We start from the raw sequence: 24745 nt of genomic DNA, 5'->3' as shown, positions 1-24745 counted from the left end.
AGTGTCTCGAATGCTAAAAATCTCATTTCCAGCAGCTTCCTGCTGGAACGGGCCGAAGAATGGGAGCTGTCCAGGGGAGAGTTCTTTTCCTTGGCCCTTCAACCCTTCATACTTGAAAGCCTTCTCTCCCACCTTAAATTCCACACAGACAAATCCTATGCTCAATTCAAGGTTAATTGCCAATGTTCTCTCTCCTGCAAATACTTTTCTGATTCCTTTGGTCAGGAATTCGTTCTTCCTTTTCCATCCCCAAGGCACTCTCTGTGTACCGCACATGTGCCTCTTTGCTCATTCTGCAAATATTTCCATATGCATAAAGCCGCTAGAACTACCACACCGTACTAGATGGTATATATTCACTTAAGTCTTCCTCAAACCCCATGACAAAGGGATTAATGCAAACTCTCAATACTAAGACCCTATCGATTTTAAGGTATGTCATAGATTGGACGTGTCCTTTCAGCAAAAGAAAGAGAAAAATAACAACAAACATAATAACTGATGCTTCTAGAGAGTTCACCATGTGCCAAACTCAGTACTTTACAGGTATTATATCTTTTAATTTTCAGTACTCCCCTGTAGGGCATAGATAGTCTTCTATCCACATTATCCCCAAGGGCCAACAGAGCTTCAGGAAAGCTCACGCAGGAAGCAAGTGGTGGAGTTGGGATTTGAACTGACGCAGTTCAGTTGGGCTCTACAGCCTATGATTTTTTTGAAAAAAATGAACACCCTAACCTAATAAACTTTATGTTTAATCAACATATGGCATGCATAGAGAAAAGTGTGCAAATCGTATCTGTACAGCTTGATGAATTTTTATAGAATGAACACACCCATATAACCACCACCCAGATCAAGAAATCAAATATCACCAGCATGCTGGCATGTTTCCCTTCAATCACTGTCCCCTCCATCACCCAAAGGTAATCCCTCTTCTTTTTTCTAACATCCCAGATTCGTTTTTACTGTTTTTGATCTTCATTTAAACATACATATTCATTTGTGTCTGGCTTCAATAATTCAATCTTATATTTGTGAAATTCATCATTGGTGACATGTGTGGTGGTTGTGTTCATTAATACTGAGCATTAATAACATTCTGCTGTTTTGTTTTGTTTTGTTTATCTACTATCTTGTTATTGATGGGCATCTGTGTTTTCTTCCCCCAGCTTTTTGGCGGTACAAACGAATACCACCATTAGTATTCTTGAACATATTATTTATGGTATCCTATTTGTAGGATATGTAGATGTTCAGCTGCAGTAGATACTGCCCAGTAGATTTACACAGTGGTCACACTAACTTACGTTCCTGCTCTAAAGGTATGGTAGTTCAGTTGTTCCGTATTCTCACCAACATTTACTATCATCAATTGTTTTGGATTTAGACACCCAGGCGGGTTGAGCCTTTACTTTTGACTCTAACTTGCTCTGCCTCCCCTAGTTTGAGATTCCATACTTTCATAGTAATCTGTCACAGATTCAAAAACAAAACCAAAAAAAACACAACAACCAGGAAAGCACCTTTTCATTTTCCTTCCCAATCCTACCGGAATGTTTCTCTCTTCCTTCCTGACGTTCCTTTCTCCTTTAATCTCTCAGTTGTGATTCTCTGGCATGTTATTGGCTATCTATAATTAAGATCTATTATTTATTAATTTCTAACATAGCATCTGACTGAAACTTATTAATTCTTTGAATGCCCAGGATATGCCTGCCTGAGTGGTGTCATGTCAAACAAGGTTTATTAGTGCAGCTTGGAAAACTCAACCTACATAGCACAGATTCTTTGGAATGGCAATGATCGCAATCTTTTATCTACCCTTACAGTGAAACCAATGGGTATGTGAGAGGTAAGATGAAGGTAAGACTTAAAAGGCTGTCTGCGATTGCTCCAAGCCCAGACAAAGGCGTGTGGGCACCCCAAGCAGGATAATAATTTAGTGACCTAATCAAACCAACATTCTTCAAATATTTGAAATACATTTCAAATATTCTTCAAAGGGTCTATCCTGAGCCACTCTGCTCTGGTCCCGACTCGGTGAAGGCACACCCTCCACGTACCCAGGCACAGCATTTCTAGCAGCTTAGAGCATCTAATTGTTACGGATCACGCCCTTCAAAGGTCTCACCGCTTTCAATTTATTACAGTATTTCTTCCAACTACAAACAATATTGTCACCGAAATAAATTCTAGTACTATACTTTTCTCAATTTTGTTTTAATATTTCCAAAGATGTTTTAGAGTCCCTGTAGGTTGATATTCTGTTCTTTTCCATGTCTGGTTTGCTGTTCAATGTAATAATTCAGATTGGAGCAGAAAAGGCAACTGAATTATCCTACAGACCATGGTCATTCTCAGCAGTATGACATAGAACTCAAACTTCCTGACTCTGCCTTCCCCACCATCACCAGTTTCTACTTGAACTCTACGTAATGGGAATTGAATTTATCTAAAATTGGTAATCCTGGACCTTTGGGAGTATATTATGTACCAGCATTTACACAGTTAATTATTACAACGATTCTTGGGAGGTGTTTCAATGAAATAGTTCAGAACATGGGTTCAGGAGGTGGAGAGATCATGGGGTGAAGCTTGGCTTCACTACTTACTAGTGAAGGTATCACCTTTATGCCTCGGCTTTTTTTTTTAATTTGTAAAATAAAAATAATATTAGCATCACATTTGGGGTTGATATAAGAATGTAATGAGATAATGTTAGTAAAGGGTTTGGGAATGATCAATGGAGATGAGTTATTATTATTATTATTAGTAGTATTATCATCATATTCTGTGAGGTAGGCACTGTTATTATCCTCATTTTGCAAAGAAATGGAAAGTTAGTAAGTTGCATTTGGCCAGAATCATATAGTTCATCCATGGTAGAGATGGGACTGTAACCCAGACCTATCTGACTCCAGCGGGAGTGTTACTATCAGCCAGTCTGACATTTATAACTTCACTGAAATCACACATTCAATGTCAACAGTACAGAACTCTGAGGAAAGCTAGTAGAGACCTTTGTTCAGTCGATTTGAGACACGGTCGTAGGGTCTCTTTGAGAATAATCCTTCAACCAGATGGTCTTTTCTCCATCTTTAAAATATGTAATGCAGAGAAACCTTAGCACATGCTCTACTAAAGTCTCACTGACCTCAATTCTATCAAAAATGGAAATAATGGTAATTTGCCATGAATCAATTTGTGTGTGCATGAAACCATCTTAGTTCTTAGTAATTACCACTTCATTTTCTAAGTGCTATCCCTTTAATTTTCTATCCTTTTTAAAATTACCTCTTCGGAGAAATACCAATAAAAAATCATGCTGTGTTCATCCCTCCATGAAATGTTGAGAAGGTGAGAATAAATAAGTTGTAAAGCAAGAGACGTGGGTTCTAGGAGCTTCCTGTCAAGATGTCATGGATATATGATAGCATCTTAAATTCAAAATGACCCGAAGACAGCTAGACAGGAGGATAACAGGCACTGGAAGTATGGGGGCCATGCTTCCATGTTCCAGTTCAGGAGCTCATAAGCTGTGTACAAGCCAGTTCCAAAAGTAGAATCAGAGTCCGTTTTATGTAACATTTAAATTCTAGAATTCTTCCCTCAATCAAATTGGGAGGGGGGAAAAAAAGAACCTCCATTAGAAAGCTCCAGAATAGTGCTAGGATCAGATCTAAGACCACTGGTAAAATTAAATCAATAAACATTTTAGTAGCTGTCCGATATGTACTGGGAACTGGGGATTAAAAAGCTAAATAAGTTATTTGCTTTGACCTTGAAAGATTCGCCACATAATAGGACAGCATGATATGTAAGCAATTAATTAGAACACAGTAGAGTCAGTCTACAAGGAAGTTAAGTACAAGGTGCAAAACGTGTAAGGAAAGATGTAATCTCCATCCTTTCATGAGTAAAAAACAAATTCATTTGACCTGGACATTTCAGACCTATGGATTAGCCCAAAATCTGTTCCCGGTATCTGAGTCATGAGAGAAAGCACCTCATTCTCCAATCTTTTACCTTCATGACTCTCCAATATACTATTAAGTAATCGTCTTTTATAAGAGAAGATCATTAAAGATCCCAGGATAAGCCAGAGAATGTGGTCGCCTCTCTCATGTTTTATATAAACCCCAAAGGAAAGTAATTATGTTGAAATATAAAGGCACTGAGTACCACCATGGAAGTCACTTTCAGGAGTGTGGAGCATGGCATATTGGACAGTGTTTTATATATCGACTAGGCAACTGCCTACTTCAACAACATGAAGAGTACTTTTCCACAGGAGTTCCTGAGATCCTGAAACAGAGGGGCTTCCAGGGCTCTAAGAAGCCCGTGGTACAGGTGCTGGAGATGACATCCCTACCTGACATCTGCAGGGTCTTCTGTGACGAGCACATCGGTCTTGCAGCTGGCCAGGGGGTTGATGGACAGCTCCACGGGTGGGACCACGAAGCTTTTGCTGACAGGAAGCCAGAGTCCTTGGCCCAAGCTGAAAGTAGACCTGCAATGTAAGAGTTTCCATTGGGGGACTCCCTGGGCAGCAGAGACAAAACAGAAAAAAGGGGCCCCTCCACCCTTCCCTTCTAGAACCTTCTCTCACTCCCCCACCCAACTGAGTCCCCTGCATTCTCCAAGGCATAATGTTGGCCAACTTTGCCCAGACTTGGATGGTCACTTCTTCACTCCGTTAATCATTTAGCCCATGCATTGTTCTATATTGCTAGTTTTATTTTCCTGAGTTTAAATCCTGATTCCCATTTACCAGTGGGCTTTGTGAGGACAGGAACTATTTCAGCTCTGCTTTCCCAAGCAGTCCTGATAGCCAGCAGGAGGACCATAAGTGACTGCTAAGTCAGCAGGGGCAATCTGCACAAAGGTTAAGGGCATGGACCCTGAATCCATTTCACCCAAAATCTGATTCCCAGTTCTGCCACTTAATTTGCTGTATGTCTTCATCAGCTCAGGCACTGAAGTTTCACACATGATTTCATGGTAGTGGCAGGAAGAGGTTCTATGGCTATAGAATATTTTTAAACCACCGGACTAGATAATCAGTAATGTCTCCTCCAGTTCAAGTATCTCAATTTATGTCTATACCAGACAAACGGGAATTAGATTCCCATAGCAACTGGGGCCATTGCATCCCGGAAGTGCACAGGTTCGATAAACTAAGGAGGTGCGTAACTACACCTCCCATCAGACCCTTCTCCATACCCCAGCGTCATGCCCCAACGGACTGTCAACTCACCTGAGAATCTTTTCAGGGGCTTGCTCCCCTGTCACCAGATCATAGCCCCTCTCGAGTGTCGTGTAAGGCCAGGGTCTGTGGGAAGAATTGAGACAGGGAAAGAAAAAGGGACAGAAGATGCTATTAGTCAGAAGCAGGTGGGATGCATAGGTGGACAATGCTTGGAGTAGCTTTACAAACAATCAAATTTTGCAGAGGTAATTATTGGATAAGGCTATTTATATTATAAAAGGCTCCATTTCACCGAAGGACTCAGCACTTCAAAGTCCACTTTGTCCATTTTGGATATTATGTATAAAAAACCCAATTCTTCTTCATTAGTCCACTCAAGAGAGTGGTCTTTGATTACCTATGGTTTGGGAGGGTGAGCTGAACTTCAGCCTTTGTTCTCTAGAAGATTCATCAATCATGTACCTGTAATACTAAAATGTGATTCAGTGGGAAATAGGATTCACTTTCCATCAGGCTTTGCAGGGACACAACTGTTGCAGAGGAAGAGTCCTCTTTGTGGAGCAGTTTGGGGCATCTGGTAATGCCATAGGGAAGGTGGGCCCTCCACTGTCTCTGCCCTGATGTCCTTGGCCACTCACCCTTCACTCTGTCCCCAGTCACTGCGCACACACAGGTGTCTGTGAACCGGGTCAGGGGTGTAGCCTTCATGACAGCTGCACTCTCCTGTAAAAGAGAAAAGGATCTTGTGAAATACTGCCTGCCCTTCTTTCTGGTTTCCTTGTTTTCTGAGAAAATAAAACAAGGTGGCTAGTTGTAGAAAAGGTCACGGAAAGAGGGTGTTCTGGTCTACCTGCCACTGTGGTTAATAAAGAGTTTATTCATTTGTTCATTCACTCACTTATTCACTCAGCGAACCCTGACCACACTCCCTGCCGGGCTCTCTGCTCAGCCCTGGGGATGCAGAGGTCAAAGGTACAACCCAGATGCTGAAGGAGCTCATGGCTTAACGAGGCAAACAGAAAGTGACCTGGTGGCTATGCATGGAAGTCCTATTTTCAAATATTTAAATTATGATAAAGTACACTTGCATGACAAGTGTAATCAGGAAATTGAATTCTCTCCACCTGAATGAACTATTCATGTTCACTTGTAAGCCCCAAAACAAATGCCACCTCCTCCAAATACCTCTGATTTCCCCTTTTGGAAAAATTATTTTCATCTACCATCTCCAGATTTTATTTTGTTTTGTTGTTGCTTGTTTGTCTTAATGGGTTTCCTCTCCTCTTCCCTCCTCCCCTCACTTCCCTTCTTGTCCCTTCCCTTCCATCTATCCATCCATCCATCCATCCATGTATCAATGTGTCATTGTTTTCTGGCCATGCCTTACACTTGGTTGCACACATCCTCACTAGCATCCCACACTGCCTTAAGTATATTTTCCCATTAGCCAAGCTCATTCTGGGGGCACACGTCTTGTTTCCTGGTGTATCTTCAGTGTTCAAAATTCTGGAAGGGTCCTACCTCCTTGCTACTATTAGTCTTGCTTCACTGTACACTCCTTAAGATTGGGGGGTATTTTTTGATTCAATTAGTTGTTAGATTTTCCTAAGACATATTTGTAGAATGTTCCCAGATGCTTTACCAAAAATAGATTCCATTAAAAAACCAAAAATAGATTCCATTAAAAAAAAGCTTGTGAAATACTGTACCATTCCTTAGTGCCAGTAGAGTATGATTCTTCATGAGGGTGATAATGTATACAGTTTTCCCTAAACTTATTTCACCTTGGAAGCCTTGCTGGTGAAACAAATCATAGATTAGTGTCCTGTGGAACACACTTTGGGAAACACTGGTAGGAAGTGCCCTGGCTGAACTCACTGCATAGAACAGTGTAGGTGCTCAACACTGTGAGTTGAATGAATAATTAACTATCTATGGCTTTGATCAATTCCCAGACTATTGCTGTCACGTTGCCATCTTCTGGTAATCACACTCATGCACATACCCAGATGAATCTGCAATTCTTCAGTCCTACGATGCTTCTGGTTGGCTTGACCCAAGCGTTTTCAAATTATGTTTCATGGAAATGTCTAGCCCAATGGGGGAGATTTAGGGACTTTGCACCTTTTAGATTTTAATGTTCCTTAAAAAGTTTTATTTTCAAATCTCTTTAATAATAAAAAAAATGATGGCTAAAGACTCAGATATTACATGCTAGAATTGAGGACATGAAGAGCACTGTCACTTTAAGTCTGGTTGCCAGGTAAACAGATTTTACGCAGACCTCATTAGAAAAAAAATTCTCCTGTCATCTTTGTTTCATTGAAGAGGACCCTGAGACTGTGAGTCTAGGTGCTAACAAGCTCATGCTTTGTACAACTTCAAGTCTTATGAATCAGGATTTTCTCAACCTTGTGCAACAAAAAACAAAACACAGCAGTGAATAAGACGCTAGGGTAACACGGGTTCTACAACTATCGCCCACAACTCCTGATTTCTAAGTGCTTGTATTTATGGAATAGCCTTATTGTTTTCACTGATTCACTATACATGTTATACATTTGACCTTATACAAAGTATTCCAAGTGTCAACACTTTAATTTGTTTTATGCATTCCAACGCTGCTTAATCTTTGTATGTCCAGCATCAGCAAGTATCTGGCAAACAGCCTGGGCTTAATAAATGTTGGTTGAACTAAAAGAGTCGTAAGACAGAATATGGAGAAAAAAAATGGGTCAGAGAGAATATTCACAATATTCAGATAAGACTGTTAAAAGGAGAAAGAGAAGGGAAAGAGAGAGATCTACCTTTCCCCTTCTCCGGATACCTGGTATATAAGAGGGGGCTGCTTGCACGCAGGGATGCTGTCTATAATTCTCCTCTCCAATAACATCCCAGGGTCTTCCACTGGACGCCTGGGCTGTAAGTACCTGCAACCTAATGGACTGATCGACTGTTGCCAGAGGTAAGGAAAATGGATGGAAAGAGCTGAGGTTCTTGAGATTTGGATGAGAATCATCGACCAAAGTGGGAGGGGCAGCAGTCACTAATGATGTGTTAAAATGCAGCAGTCCCTTCATGAAATATTCACCACTTTAAACACATCTAAGATTAAAAGTCCTGGGATTTGTCCTCGAGACTCCCAGGACTGATTTATGATCTGCCACAAGCCACAGCCTTCATGATTCATAATGGGAGAGGTAAAGTGGTTACCTCTGGCAAAGGGACGGGAAGTCTGGCTGGGGCGAGCCAGGAGCATGGTGGGAAAGGAGGCTCTTTGTCCTCCATGGAAAGGGCTGAGGTTCCTGTCTCTCCTCTCAGTGACTTAGGACAGGGCACAGGTCATTTTTTCCCCTTTCCCTCCTTTTGCGAATATTAGTGACAATGAGAAATCTACACAGAAAAAGGGCACTGCTGTATTTTTCTCTTTTCGTGTGTGCTTACTAGGCAAGTTTCCCCTGCCTTGGAATGGATCATTAATTGCTGCCGCTCACTGTACAACAAATATGTATTTTGCAAATGAGAAGCATCCACCCTGGAGGCTGCATGGAGCACAGGAAGTGAGGCAGAGGGAAAAGCACATGAGTGCTGGAGACACACAGAACTGGGTTCCAATCCTTACTTCCTCTCTCCCTAAGATGTGTGGTCTTGGGGAGGAGGTTACTTCATTTTTTGAGGAGGTCTCAGTTGTCTCATCTATAGAATGAGAATGACAGTTCTGCCAATCTCTCAGAGATGATATAAGAATAAATTGAAGTACTGAAGGGTAAAGCTCATGGCTCATGTAGAAAGTGAGTAGATGCTCAACAAATTCATTCCCTCCTCTCTCCCTTTCATTCCAAGAATGGCAACTGGGTTCTGACATACGCTGACACATTAACTCTACGGACACTGGATAGGTAACCTCCTCCTTGCTGGGACTTAGTTTCCCCACCTGCAAAATGGAAGCTTGGAATAGATGTTCATGAGTTCCAGGCCCCAGTGAGAGCCAGTCGTTTCCATTGCCTTTCCGAATCTCTCATATCTAGTTTTCTGAATACCCTTTGTTTTAACCTTAACTCGGGGCTTCCCTGGTGGCGCGGTGGTTGAGAGTCCACCTGCCGATGCAGGGGACACGGGTTCGTGCCCCAGTCCGGGAAGATCCCACATGCCGCGGAGTGACTGGGCCCGTGAGCCATGGCCGCTGAGCCTGCGTGTCTGGAGCCTGTGCTCCGCAACAGGAGAGGCCACAACAGTGAGAGGCCCGCGTACAGCAAAAAAAAAAACCCAAAAAACAAAATCTTAACTCTGATCACTCTTAGCAGTTGGGCTGGGTCCCTCCAGCAGGATTTTCCCTCAACGCCATGACTGTTGGCTTTACTGTCCCCCATTTTCCATTTTGCTGGCTCAGCGACCTCTCTACTATTCACAACCAAGCATTTACTTCTTGCAAGATGCAAGCCTCTGACAGCGGGAGCTGAGGATTAACCCCTTCCCCGGGGGAGTCCCATCCTCAATCCTGCCTTGGTATACCCAGGGCAGCCAGGCTGCTGAAGATCAGCTCTCCAGGGACATACGTTTACACGCTTTCCCTGTGCTGACTGTGAATGCCCGCCCGCCCGCACTCCCTGACTCTCTCACCACAGCAGATGCTCCCTGGAAAAACGGATGGGCCCATCTTGCTCAACACTGCATCCAGCACCTGCTGCCCTACCCGGTACATAAATAAATGAGGGAGTATCCTTCACAATAGGAATGCCTATGCCGATAGGATAGGGACGTTTTGCCTATTTTCCCCACTAAACTCGGAGTCTCTTGACTACAGAAACCTTTTCTTAATCATCTCCATATCCTAGTAGTTAGCATGCCTGATGAAGGGTAGGTGACTCATTTGTTGAATGAATGAATGGGTGAGTGAATACGTGAATTAGTGAATACATAAATATACGGTAATCATCATGAATTCAGGCTGAGTTCCTTTAGAATGATGATGATTCTGCTGAAGACTGGAAGAGACTTTCTTACATCCATGGCAGGTATTTGCCAAGGAAATGGAAAGTGTAAAAATGAATGCTGACGAAATGGCTAAAACAGAATTTCTATTTCACATCAGAGTAGAAAAGGCTCATAAAGATCATCTAATTCAAATCTTCCCAGCTTCATTTTTCAGATGGGGAAACTCTGGCTCAGAAAGTGAAGACATTTAGCCAAATAACTGTAATAGCCTCTTGGCCAGTCCGGATTAGCACCCAGGACTATTGGTCATCACCTCAGCGTCCTTTCCACTACACTAGTGGTCTCAGTACTTGAATACACCTAGCAACATTTTCTTGCATTTCTTTTCTTTGTACACCTCTGACATTTCTGAGTTTCCTATAATGTATTACATTTAAAACCAGAAATATTTTTTAAATATAATGATTTTTAACTACCCGTAACACCTTAAAAACATACATTTATAAGTGATTGATAATGTAGACCTTAACAAAGAGTTTAATCTCTTCATTAAAGTGGCTCCCATAAGGGAATTCACCTAAGTGGATTTTCATTGTGCTAGTTACTAGAACTCTATATTATCATCTATGCATGAGTTGTATTGGTTTTAAAATATTCACTCTTTACGTCTCTCAAGCCCCATTTATCGAGTTCTCATTTTATGTTACATGTGTTCTCACTCCATAAACTCTTGGGTGAGAACAACGGAACCCCTCAATAATGAACAATCTAAGTTTCTCTTGTGTGGGGCTCCCCTAAACCACTTCAAGGCAGACGGTGCCTTCGTGTTAATTGTATGAAGCCAGTGGACTGGTGAAATAGTTTAGAGTGTGCGCCCTAGAATCCTCTTGTTCTGTCCTGGATCTGCCACTTAGAACTTGCATGAACTTCATCAAGTTGCTTCACCTCTCCGAGTTTGTTTCTTAATCAGTAATGAGGCTGATATCACCTATTTGCTGCAAGATCGGTGATGCATTTGAAAAGTCCTCAGCACAGTCTATGGCGTATTTCTCCTTGCTGAAAACGTCATTAGCTGTGTCAGTTTTTTTTTTTTTTTTTTTTTCCTGGACAGGAGAGGCCACTTTAGCATCTTGTTTTACTGGAAAGAAAAGGTGCTTTCTAGATGAACGATGGTCTCAATTTCGAGGTTTGCCCTGTGCAAAGCAAAGCAAAGCAAAAGGAACCTCGGTTTCTTTATCTGTGCATTTGGGGCAGCTTGAATGAAAAAATCTCCCAGGCTGGTCCCCTGTTCTCAGAAACACCTGTTGCCTTGGTCTATGGCCTCTTCTAGCGAAGGACACACAAGTATGAAGAAGGGCGTCGCCAGAGGGTCTTGCCTCCTCTGTCTTCCACAGCTCAGAAGAGCTCGTCGCCTGCCTGTGAGAGTATCAGACAAGGGCAAAAACTTCTTTCCAATCCCACCCGGCTGTCTGACTCCCCTCCTCCCACCCTGTTATCCCCTTACGATTCCATTTTCACTTGCTTCCGACTCAGTCGTCACTTATCATCACAGGCCAGGGACAATGGCTGCTGTTCACTTTCCTATTCACTCTTCTTGTCGCTGCAGCTTGAAAAGGCATCACCCTGGGCCTCAGAACAGTGAGTGTGCATGGCATCCTTTCCTGTTCTGACTCCGACTGGGCCCCCTTGCACCTCTGCACTTCTGTGTCGCTGGAGCCCAGCTCAGGGCCAGGCATGCGGTGGGAGAGGCATGGGTTGGGCATGACATGACGGGGGGTGTGCTTTGTGCTAGGAGTGGTGGAAGACGCTTGACATATGTTATTGCATCTCATCTCTCAGGTCATACCCATGACTAGTACCAGGAGGAAGGCACTCTGTCCTCACTGTAAAATAAGGAAACTGAAGCTCAGACTCAACTAGTCACTTGCCCAAAGCTGTAGAGTCAGGTCTTCAAAGCTCCTGCTTTCATACACTCACAAACATCACAGCAGTAAACATAACCACAAGGGCAAGAGCAAGGGGAGTTGCCTTTAATTTGACAATTCTCATGAGCGAGACACAGGGGTTAGGGAAGAAGAGGCAGCTCCACCCACCCACATTGAAATTGGCATCCTGCTGATTTCTAAAATTCCACTATAACTAAAGGTTAAGAATTGCTCTTGCAAATAAGCCCTGTCTAAAAGTAAATACTTTATATATGGATTGCATTGAATTAATAGTACCCACACAATGAAGTGTTGTTGGGCTGATTTCTAGGTAGCAGGGGTAAGCCTCAAGGGAAGCGTCATACCTTCTGTTAACTGAGCATCTACTATGTACCAACCTTACCCAGGTGATTTTTGACATCCATGACAACACTGGGAGGACGATGTCACTGGCTCCTTTAAATGATATGAAACTGAGGCTTGGAGAGAGTGAGTATGCTGCTGAGAATTGTGAACAGAGGAGCAAACATCCAAGTCCAGGACCTTTCTGACTCCTTCCCAAGCCATGTGATGGCTCTCTATGAGGACATGCTTTCAGAGAGTCTGGATAGGCATAGGAGATCAGGGGGTGCTGAAGGAAAATCTGTCCTGTGGTAGACTGAATTATTGGTGTCAAGTCCTCATTTCTCTAGAGCAGTATTATGCATTCACATCCTTGCCATGCCTGATTGTGAGAAGAGCGAGATTTCTTCCTTACCCTGTCTCCAGGCTTGGCTTAGGACTTGCTTCGGCCGGTGGGCTGGTAGCAGACATGATGCGAACTGAAGCTTGAAGTGTGCTGTGGCCGGGCTTGCTCTCCTGCATCCCCTCCTCTTGCCATGAGAAAACCACATTCCAAGCAGTGGCTAGTCCAAGGAGGATGAGGGTTACATAAAACAGAGTGGACACGACCTGAACTTGGTGCCAAGGGCAGCTGAGTCCCAGGTGGATCAGTCCACCCGGATGTGCAACAAAGGGGAAAACTGCTTAGAGCTGCGGACAGTAAATACCGTGGTTCTTGTTACGCAGCATCAGTGTAACAAAAGCTGCCCAATGCACCTTAAACCTATTTCCCTCTTCCCAAACTGGAAAAATCTCTGACTGGACTCTATTTTGTTTTAACCCTTAGTATCCAAATGGCACCTGAATCCCACTAATTCTACTCTTTTTTGTCACTTGGATCCATTCCTTCCCATCTCTCCTTGGGGCAGGCCCTGAACATTGTCCATGTGCACTACTGAAAAAGTCTTATCACTGGAAACCTGCTTTCAGTGTCTGCCCGTCAATCTGAGTGGTGGCCAGTTACCTTTTCAAAGCACAGTTGCACCCATGGCTCATCCTACAAACTCTCCAGGGACTTTCAGTTGCTTTCACAATACACTTCATATGCCTTAGTCTAACCTTCAAAGTCCTTCATGACTGGCCCAGGCAATCTTCCCCCTTATCAATTACTCTCCCTCCCTGTACCTTTCCTGCTCTAACTGCCCTTGAGTTTCCTGATAAGAACAGGGCTGTGTGAGACTCAGTTGCAGACCAGGACCTGCTTCTTGCAGTAGGTCTGCCCTGATCCTAATTCTTAAGAAAAGCAGAGCCTGAAAATTGGAGAGGGATGTATTCAACAGAAGAGAGACCAGGGGTTGAGAGGGAATATGAAATGAAGGGAAAGTTAAGTGGCAACATAATTATTTAGAGAAGGAATGAGATCATTTGGGCAGTTTTGAATGTCAGTAGTGTCATCAGGGAATACATCGTACAGTGCTGACCCGCCTGCAAACTTGGGCAAGTCACTCTACTTTTCTAGGTCTCAGTCTTCCCATCTGTAAAATGAGTAGCTAGTACTCAGAGATCCCCAAACGGCCTTCCAAACCCTGTTCAGATTCCCTGATGCTACCTCTAACATACTCTGGTCTTGTGTCTTGAAGCCAGCATTTCCCTAGGGATTGGAGGGGGAGGCAGGGTATGTATGGAAGGGTTGGGGGTTTTGAAAATAGAGGCTTGGGAGGCAGAGAAACATGACTGGAGTGCAATAACAAGAGGATATAATTCAGACCTTTATGAAGTGAAGAGGACTTCTTTAGAGTCAACTCAGCCAAACATGCTGTGTGACCTGGGCAGGTCCCCTCCCTCCCTGAGACTTGGTTTCTCTACCTGTACAGTGAGGAGGTGGGTCTTGATGACACCTTTAGGAACCTTGTGTGTGTGTCTCTGATGTCCCCTTCTTCCTTACACTGCTGGCGTGAGATGTTTTGGCCTTGTTCTTCCCAAAGCATTTGAGACAAACTTGGATAACTGCATTTCAGTTGCCAGGCCCTCATTGCGTTTCATAATCAGGCCTTTGAGAGTAAGAAGAAAAAAATAAGAGGCCAAAAGGTTGTGGCGGCACAGGCTGGCGACTGGGTCTGATGGAGATCACAGTCCTTAATCAAGGATACATGGGGACTAATTGGCTATTGCCTTAGCTCATGTGGGCAGCCCACGTGGGATGGCCTGGTCTCTGAAAGGCCACCGGCCAGGCCACACCAGACCCCGACTTCAAGGTCTCAGCCATGGTGACCCCTCTCAGGCAGCTCCATTCCCTCTCTTCCTAGCCTCCTCCATCCCCGAGTGCAACCCCACACACAATTATCTACAGATGAGTGTCTGGGGGGAACGCATGGGGGTAAGAGACTCCCTTAAAATTACGGCTGATTGAAGATGGAGAGGGGTGAAGAAATCTCACTAGCAGCCTGGAACAGATACAGACGCAGACATCTCCAATAACCAGGAAGGATCTGGCTCCAGTTAAGCAACGTGCGATTCCTAACAGGGGTGCACAGAGCTGTGTCTGCTGGGCAAGGGGCTGCCATCTCCCACCACCGCTCCCCGACCTCCACCCCAGAGCCTGTCTCATCCAAGCTTCTCAGATCAGCCTGGAATGGGTTGAGGGGGAAGTCAAGGGTCATAGACCTATGAAGGTGAATGGCATTAACCCGGAATCAAAGCCATCTGAGGCGGAATCCTCGGTCTACTACTTATGGACTGAGTGGCCTTCACACCAGTGAAGACGGAGGGTGATAATAAGAGGGAACTCTGAGATCCCTAACTGCCAGGCAGTGTTGGAATTTCTCTATTTATAGTAATTCATGTGACCCTACAAGCCTATGAGGCAGGTTCTATTTTCGACTCCATCTTACAAATGAGGAGACTTGAGGCCCAGAGGGGTTAAGTAACTTGCTTACCTAGAGTCACAAAGCTAAGAGGATAGGAATCCAGTGGGCCTGGTTCCAGAGACAGTGCTGCTGTGCCCAGGCTGCAATACCTCTCTCTCAAGGGGAAGGAGGAGTTTTCCAGACAGAGGAAATGATGGGTGCAAAGGTAGGTCAGCGCACAAATGGGAAATCACAGGCCCTTTTGTTTCTCTGGATCAGCTGAATCAGGCACTGAGAAATTCCACCCTAATTCCACAGGTGTGGGGAAACAACCTCTGGGAACCCCCATACCCCCTCTCCAAAACAGTCACTCCCAAATGCTGAATCCAAGCATTCTGCAAGGAGAGAGTCAGTTTACAGCAAAGAAGACAGGAACTGGGGTTAGAACAGGCTTCAAACTGCATTTGTCACCCAGTGGCTCTGTGACTTTGTATTGAATATAATTTCCTGTCTCTGGCCAAGACTCAGTTTCCTCAATTCTGCACTGAGGTTAATCAGTGAATAACACCAAGAATGCTCTGTCCCCAGTATGGGCTCCAGGATCATAATACGCTATCGCCATGATTATTATTAGGGAGTTGGTTGTCTTACTGTCCTTTCCTGACCATAGCTTTTATCTTGAACCCCTTGGTTATAATCTGGGGAAAGGACAAGTTTAGAAGAAGTGTATGGATCTCATTAAGCGTGTGTTAATCCACCCAACCCCTCTGTGAATCAGGTGTTAGTGTCCTAATTTTACAGATGAGGAAACTAAAGCTTCCGGGGTTAAGTGACTGGCCTCCAGATGATACAGCGGGAAAGAAACAGGGTCAGGATTCAAACCCAGTCCTGGGTTTGAATCCTGCAGTCCTGCAGTCAGAGCTCCCCGACAGGATGCCAGGTAAGATGGAGGAGTTCAACATGACCCTGTGTCTCACTCAAAATGACCCACGTTGGTGGCTCTCCCTGGCTGCCTATCACACCTGTGCTGGGGGTAGTCATGCCACGGGACCCTGCGGCTCTGTTTCCCCACCATTTAATGGGTGGCCTTGCTCAAGCCCCTTCATCTCTCTGAGCCTCATCCTTCTCTTCCAGAAGACGGGGAACAGACGCCTGTCCTCTCCCATTCACAAGGATGATGTGAGGATAAAATATAGACTCAGACTCATCCTATTCAGAACACATGATGATTAATAACACTGTTGTCCCCGCCGCCTGCACAAAACCTGAAACAGCAAAGTGAAATATACAAAATAAATTACGCAGAGGGTAATTAATCATTTTGCAAAAGAGTTCTTCCCTCCACAGAAAAAGAGGCATTGATCTTTTTTTCCCAAGCATCAGCTATCTTTGTGAGTTTAAAGTCAAATTTCATTTACAGAATTAAAGCAAAGAGTCATGATTTTCCAGATGTGCACAGAGTACAGCGGGCCACACGCATGTGCCCTGCCCATTCTGCCCATGCCATCAATCATGGGGGTCCAGACACCCACCAGCGTGGACCTTGGCCTTCCTCTAGTCGGATATTGGGGGAAATGGAGAGAACTAGGGGAGGGCATGTGACATCTGCACTCTGCTTCTGAGGGGGTCCCTTCCTCAGAGTGACCCCAGCCTCAGCTACAGGCAGGTGATCAGGGTCAGGCCAGCTTCCCAGGAACTGGGAGGACTGTCATTTCCAGTTCCTTCCATCTGGAATATTGTACCGTTTTACATCAGGTGTATGTTCAGCTGAATCCAGCTCACTTTCACTCCGCTACCCTCATTCCTGGTTAAAGCTCTCACTTCTCCTCCCTGTCTCTCTTCTGTTCTATGGTTCACTCTTTCCCCCATCTTTGTCTCTCTTTGTTTCCCAGTCTTTGTGTCTTTTTCGCTGCTTCCGTGTCTCTCTTCAGTCTCTGCTTCTCTGTCCTGGCCTTTGCCTCTGTATGCACCTTCATATTCCTCACTGTCTGTCTGTCTGTCCCATTTCCTTTGTATCACTCTGCAGTGAAAATAACTGAGCTTGAGTCAGAGGCCCAAGCTAACCCCCCAGACCCACCTTCATTTCCTCTTCCTCAAATAAGAGGTAATAAAGGACAGTTGGTCTGCTTCAAGGGTTAATGCAAAGATCAAGGTTATGTAAGATACGGTGTAAAGGTGCCTAGAACAAAAAATACAGTCATATCCTGCTCATTCCAGGTCCCCTCCTTTTCTGCCTCTTTCTCTTGATTTCTCTCATTCTCCTCATTCCCTTCCTTCCCTCTTCTCTCTTCCCTTCCCATCCATCCTGCTCTCTTTGCCCACCTCTAACACAAGCCCACACACTGTTGCCTCTGCCCCCCTCACCCCTGTCCCAGGCAGCCCCCACTTTCTGGCAACAACTTAGTTGCAGGACAGCACGGTTCCCACTCCTAAGATGCACATCCTTCTACCAAACATTTTTTATGCCACCTTTACTGGTATAGGACGGAGACTCATCATGAATCATTAAATTTAAGCAACGTGAGTCTAGGCGGCCTGCTCCAGGCTTCACTAGGAGGTCAGGCTCCATTGTCACGTCCATTTGTGGCCATTCGAGAAATTGCAGCAGTCCCTTCACGGTGCACAGGGCGAGGCACCTGACCTTGCGTGGCTTGAGAGGAGCAGCTCGAATTCCTGGATGTCCCGTACTGATGGACAGTCTTGGTGTGCTCAGCATAAAATCCACACACCTCTCTCACTCCCTGTGGTCCGGTAGACACTTATCTAGTGAAGTTTTTTATACCTTTTTTAAAAAATTAATGAATTAATTTATTTTTGGCCGTGTTGGGTGTTCGTTGCTGCATGCGGGCTTTCTCTAGTTGCGTCAAGTGGGGGCTACTCTTCTTTGCGGTGCGTGGGCTTCTCTCATTGCGGTGGCTTCTCTTGTTGCACAGCACGGGCTCCAGGCACACGGGATTCAGTAGTTGTAGCGCATGGGCTCAGTAGTTGTGCCTTGCAGGCTCTAGATCGCGGGCTCAGTAGTTGTGGCACACAGGCTTAGTTGCTCCGCAGCATGTGGGATCTTCCCAGACCAGGGATGGAACCCGTGTCCCCTGCATTGGCAGGCGGATTCTTAACCACTGTGCCACCAGGGAAGTCCCGTGAAGAAGTTTTAATGAAAAGATCACTTAACACTGTAGCCAAAAGGCTGGGGCAGGAACACACACACACACACACACACACACACACACCCCTCCTATTCAGAGATCTTTAATCATCTACACTGAAATGAAAGCTGCCTTCAGTCAAGAAAGAGAAGAAAGCTAGTGTGATGCAGTGGGCTAGCTCCCTAAAGATGGCATCGAATAACCAGAGGAGGCCAGGACTATTGCTAAGCGCAGTGTTTTAAACGGTTTCATGGAGACCACTTCTGCTCCAAAATTTGTCATCACACCTTCCATTCTATCACGATTAAGTCTTTTGTGGGTTAAGCACTGCCAACACTGGGGGTTCTTTTTGCCCTTGATTCAATAATTCCCATTTACTGAACATGTATATTTGCCATATAATGCAGCAGGTACTTTACACGGCTATGCTGATTCTAACTGTTACAATAACCCAGCAAAGGTGAATGAATACCTTCTTCTGTGATGAAAAAGAGCAGGAAATTGAGGCTTGGGGAAAATTAAGCAGTTTGCTTAAAACTGTACCAATACCGTAGTTAGAGGCAGAGCCAAGGTTTTAACCCAGGTCTGCCTGACTTCAAAGCCGTGACTCTTACAATTCTGTTCTGACCGCCTCTCCAAACACAAAACTGAGCCTACCATGAGGGCAGCTTGATTACGAGCGAAGAGAGGGTGGTGGCAGGGGCTGGTCCACTTCCCTCCCTGGGAACTGACTCAGTCTTGGGGCTCAGTCATTGTTTGTGGAAGAAAGACGTGAATGAAGCTTATGGGGAACTCGCCACGCTCCAGATGCCCAACACTGAAACTCTTCCTTGCATGAATGAGTGGATCTGATCACAAGCATATGCAAGACGAGCCTGGCAAAGCACTGCTGGGAGCCGGTATGACCTGCACACATTGTAAAAGACTCCTGAAGGCGTTGGGTCAAATTGCAGGCAGGCGCCTACATCCCAAGGATGCAATATTTTGACTGCTTAAATGTTCTCAAGAGGTAGGGAGATCAAGCATTAGCAGGGTAGTCAGAAGACCTCTGCTCAGCCCCTGACTTGACTCCGGCGAGGCGCTGACCCGAGGTCAAGGGTGATGACCCACCCTCAGCAGCTGTAGAAGGAGGGGGTGGATTAGATGATTGGCACGGTTCCTCCAGCTCTGCCTCTCTTTGTTCTGGACTCCCGCCTCCAAACTTGCCCCTGCAGCAAAGTCTTTATAAAGGCTTCTCAGGAGAAGGTTTGGAGAGGCCACTGTCATGAGTTAATACTTTCCCTCCCCCAAAAGGGGCACTCAGTGCTGCGCAAGTTCAAAGTTGCCGCCTGAGAATGACACCTTAGGTTCTGTGCTGAGGCTCCCTGCTCACCTCCTCTCATCCCAGCCCTGTGTGGCAGAGTGCCTGAGAAAGCTCTGTCCAGCCCCCTCACTTGCAGCACGTATTTGTTTCACTGTGTTCCTTCTTCTCTTATCCGAGGTCATTGGTGTCTGTTACAGACTGAATGCTTGTGTCTCCCACAAATTTCTGTCAGATCCCTAATCCCCAATGTGATGGTATTTGGAAATGGGGCCTTTGGGAAGCAATTAGGGTTAGATGAGGTCCTGAGAGTGAGACCCTTGTGATGGGGTTAGTGGTCTCATAAGGAGCGGAGGAAAGAGAGATCTTGCTTTCTCTCTGTATGCACACACCAAGGAAAGGCCAGGTAAGGACACAGTGACAAGTGGAGACATTGGCCATCTGCAATCCGGGAAGAGGACCCTCACCAGGAACTAATTTAGTGTACCTCAATGTTAGGCCTCCCAGCGTCTAGAACTGTGAAAAATAAGTTTCTATTGCTCAAGCCACCCAGTCTGTGATATTTTGTCATGACAGCCCAAGCAGACCAAGACAGAGTCATCCTCTCCTGGGTCTTTTCTTTAAAGACAGTGTGAAAACTGGTCCTGGAGCTCATACACACCCCACGTGTGTGGGGACCTAAAAATTGGATTCTTCATCTCTGACGTCAAAGCCTGAAACCAATTCATTAGACAGAAAGCTTCAAACGGACAGAGATGGCGGCTTTTTTCTCACTATCCCCAGTACTGGGCATGATGCCTGGCATATAACTGGCATTCACTAAATGACTGCAATGAATGAAATGCAATATCTAGATTCTGACCACTTCTTTCCACCTCCGCTGCTACCACCCTGGCCCAAGCCACCAGCACCTGTGGTCTGGGTTATTCCATCAGTCTTCCAAGTAGCTTCTCTGCTACCACTCTTGTCTCTATCCCTATAGATTTTTTCTCAACAGAGTGGCCAGAGTAATTCTCTTACAATATGTTAGATGACATCAGTCCTCTACTCAGAATGTTCTGTGGCTCCCCCTTGCATTCAGGTTGAAAGCCAATATTCTTAAAAAGTTCTACAGAGAGGGCTTCCCTGGTGGCGCGGTGGTTGAGAGTCTGCCTGCCAATGCAGGGGACACGGGTTCGTGCCCCGGTCCGGGAAGATCCCACATGCCGTGGAGAGGCTGGGCCCGTGAGCCATGGCCGCTGAGCCTGCATGTCCGGAGCCTGTGCTCCGCAACAGGAGAGGCCACAACAGTGAGAGGCCTGTGTACCACAAAAAAAAAAAAAAAAAAAAAAAAAAGTTCTACTGAGGTTCTGGCCCTCTGTTCCCTCTCTGACCCCATCTCCTAATATCCTCCTAGTGTCCAGCGAAGCCCAGCCACATACTCTCCCATGATCTTCCTCAGATATGTGAGGCAGAGTCCACTCCCAGAGCCTTTGTACTGACTATCTCCTCTGCCTGGACTCTGCTCTCGCCCGATATCCACAAAGCGTGTTTCTCCCTCACCTCCCCAACAGTGCCTACCTTGAAGAGGCTACTAAAATGTGCAACCATCCCTCTTTTCCGCATTCACAGCCCCCCTTCCTGTAGTCTTTTTTTCAATAACACATCAACTTCTAACATAGGATACACTTTATTAATTACTACCTATATTCTACTCATCTGTCTGTCCCGTGCCCCTACCAGAGTATGAGCTCCATCATGGCAGCAATTTTTATCTGTTCTTTTCATTCTGTCACTGCCTGACATCCTGCTTAAATTAGATGCTTGATAAATACCGGATGAATGTTAAATGAACAAATCCACGAATGAAAGAATAAATACCAAACCCAGTTCTTTAACTCAGATGCCAAAGCATGAAATCAGTCTACTAGACCAGGGGTTGGCATTTTTTTTTTTCTTTAAAGGGACAGATGGCAAATATATTAGGTTTCGCAAGCCACAGAGTTATGACTACTGAACTCTGCTGTTGTAGCTACAAATAGTCATAGGCAATGTTAACTAGTGAATATGGCTGTGTTTCAATAAAACTTTATGAAAAACAGCAGTTGGCTGGTGGGCTGTAGTTTGCTGACCCCCGCACTAGACCAGGCTCTACCCGGCCAAGCAATGTGTCTGGTTTTGCTCACTGTTAAATCTTGGTTCCTAAAACATTACTCAGCACAGCACTGTCACTCATAAATATTTTAAATGAAATAAAATATATATGAAACATAATTTCACTCTTCACTCTCTGTCACAGCTGTCTAATTGAACTTGCTGCAATCGTAGAAATGCTCTTCAATACACAGCCACTAACCATGTGTGGCTACTGAGTACTTGGAACACGGGGACTGTGGCTTAATTCACATTTTAATTTAGCCACATATGGCTATCTGCTACTACATTGGACAGTGTAGGTCTATCACAATCATGCTTTTGCTTCATGGTCCAACTCTGGTCTCTCCCCCTACAAGAAGCCTTCCCTGACTGCTCAGGCTCATAGTAAACTGCCTTTTTTTTTTAAACAGTCCTACAATACTCATTTTATTCAATTCACGTTTTGAGCACAGCTCTAATAATAGCTAACATTTGTTAAGTGTTGTGTACCAGGCATTATGCTAAGTGCTTAATATGCTTTACCTAGTTCAATCCACGTAATCATTCTCTGAGGATTGTTACGTTGGCATCATCTACCACCATTTACACTGAGAAAAACAGAGGTTAAGAAAGGGTTGGGAACGTGTCCAAAGTTGTGCAGGTCCAAAATGAAGGGGCTGGAATTTGAATCCCAGTGTACTGGAACCGAGAGCTCAAGTTCTTGACCATTACAAGATGTTTATTAAGAGTTGAAATGTGTGGTGGTCCCAGTTTCCTGCTTGTACATTCCTTCAAGAAATCAGGAAGTACGAGTGATCCTATTTCTACATCCTCCAGAGCCAGAGTTGGACACAGCATTGACTTTCAGTGCAGATTTTCAGTACACAGAATATCAGAGCTGGAGAGCACTTAGAGAAATCTAATGTAAGCTCCTCTTATATTAAATAGAGAAACTGAGGCCCAGAGACAGAGTGGCATGTCAAAAGTTACATCTTGAGTAAAAACTGCAGATCTAGGAGAAGCCCATGGAATTTATCTCCAAATCCAGTGTTTCTTCTTTCATCCACTCATTCCATTATTCATCATTAAGCATCAGTAAAATGGGATAAAGCAGGGAATAATATAGACAAAATCCTTGTCTTTTTATGGCATACAGTCTCTTAGATAACAAGGAATTGAATACAGAACCACACAAATAAATGTACATTAATTATACATTGTAGCGTAGGCTAGCGGTTAAGAGGATAGACTCTGAAGCCAGACTTCTGAAATTCCAGTCTAAACTCTACCATTTCTTAGACGTGTGACTTTGGGAAAATCCATTCACTTACATAATTTAGATTCCTCACATGTAAAATGGTGATAGTAATAGGGCATTCCACTAATTCTAAGACACACAACTTTCCACATTTCAATATCCCTGAAAATGAGGACTTATGTGGTAATTATTAGCAACTTATGGTTATTAGTGGCAGCAATTTTTCCTTAACAGTGTGTAAGATATTGGTACATACATCTGTTTGTGTCTTGGTTTAGTTAAAATATGACTCTATCTACCTCACAGGGTTATTGAGAGGATTAAATGAGATAATACATGTGACTTGCTTAGAAGAGGGCTGACACAGAGTTTGTGCCATATAATGTGCATTATTATTATTACTATCATTGTATCTACTATAAAGACAAAAGTAGAGTGCACAAACGGAGGTTAAAACATGGAGGACGGGGCTTCCCTGGTGGCGTAGTGGTTGGGAGTCCGCCTGCCGATGCAGGGGATGCGGGTTCGTACCCCTGTCCAGGAAGATACCACATGCCGTGGAGCGGCTGGGCCCGTGAGCCATGGCCGCTGAGCCTGTGCGTCCGGAGCCTGTGCTCCACAACGGGAGAGGCCACAGCAGTGAGAGGCCCGCGTACCGCAAAAAAAAAAAAAAAAAAAAAACATGGAGGAATAACTGAGTCTAGAAGGTCAGCAAAAACGTCCTTGAGGAAGTGACATTTAAACTGAAACAAGAAGGACAAGGATGCATGAAGAAAGTGGCTTATACGAAGTGGGGGTGGGTAGAGGGCAGACTGCAGCCTGCAGAGTGAACACACCTGCAAAGACCTATCACACTGGCTACTGGAAATGCCTCACCCTTGACAAGTGTGGACACTTCACAACATGGCTTTTGTATCCTAATAACACTCCCATCTCCAATCTATACTTTTGCCCATACTTTTGTTTATTTATAATCCATTGGTCATAAGATATTACAAATATATTTAGAAGCTTCCTGAATTTATTTTTTTTAATAGTAGGACACAGAACATTTTTGGGGGGGCAAATATATTTTTGTAATACATTTGTTGGCTAAAATTAAACACAGACTCTAATTTAAATGACCGTAGATTATTTTCTGGATGATAAAACCTAGTTTTAGAAGCTGAGAGCCCTCTTCCTCATTGGTACAATTCTCCTGGAGATAATTACCAGAGACACATCTCAGGTTATCTTCCTCCAGGCAACTTTACAATATGAGGTTCTCACAACCTCTTTCTTTCAAGTTCAGAAGTAAAGGCTGCCTTGAACTTCCAGTGGGACTGGCATGTTCCCAATAAGAAAATGTTTTCAAAGTCTCTTTTGCAGCCCATTCTAACCTTCCCATCCTTCCCAGCGCTTGAGCAGGCAGTCCTGTGGCTTGCTGTCATGGGCTCTCTGAAATTTTATGACCTCATCTTTGACACAGATTGTTCTTTTCCAAGGACCTCAACCCTCTTCCACAACATAACATTTTACAACACATTTAAACCAGATAAAGCCAGACTCCCAAACAGAGATAAAAAATGGTTTCCCTACAACTCATAAGTGCTGTCCCAGTTTCACCTCTCTGGTTCTGCATGTTTCCCTCACCCCCAACCTAAACGGGTCCTGTTATTTTTTTTCCAGGTCAACTTATTCTGCAAAT

The 24745-nt window shown here is 44.5% G+C and overlaps 1 protein-coding gene across 4 annotated transcripts in view; it reads right to left on the bottom strand.

Annotated features, from left to right (window-relative positions):
* Positions 1 to 24745, bottom strand: part of ASTN2 (astrotactin 2) — a gene marked incomplete at both ends in the record, with an annotated part of 917251 nt that overhangs the window by 462585 nt on the left and 429921 nt on the right. For 3 of the 4 annotated variants that reach the window (XM_082842116.1, XM_082842117.1, XM_082842119.1), the window contains 3 exons: positions 4376 to 4513; positions 5261 to 5335; positions 5851 to 5935. In XM_082842116.1, the coding sequence (XP_082698242.1) occupies positions 4376 to 4513; positions 5261 to 5335; positions 5851 to 5935 (298 nt within the window). The remainder of the gene's footprint in view (positions 1 to 4375; positions 4514 to 5260; positions 5336 to 5850; positions 5936 to 24745) is intronic. The other variant, XM_082842118.1, reaches the window with a different exon arrangement.

This window comes from Leucopleurus acutus (genome assembly GCF_964270905.1).
Source record: "Leucopleurus acutus genome assembly, chromosome: 7".
In the NCBI taxonomy this organism is placed as follows: Eukaryota; Metazoa; Chordata; class Mammalia; order Artiodactyla; family Delphinidae; genus Leucopleurus; species Leucopleurus acutus.
Note: the sequence above shows the minus strand (reverse complement) of the source record. Positions and strands in the feature narration are given on the sequence as shown.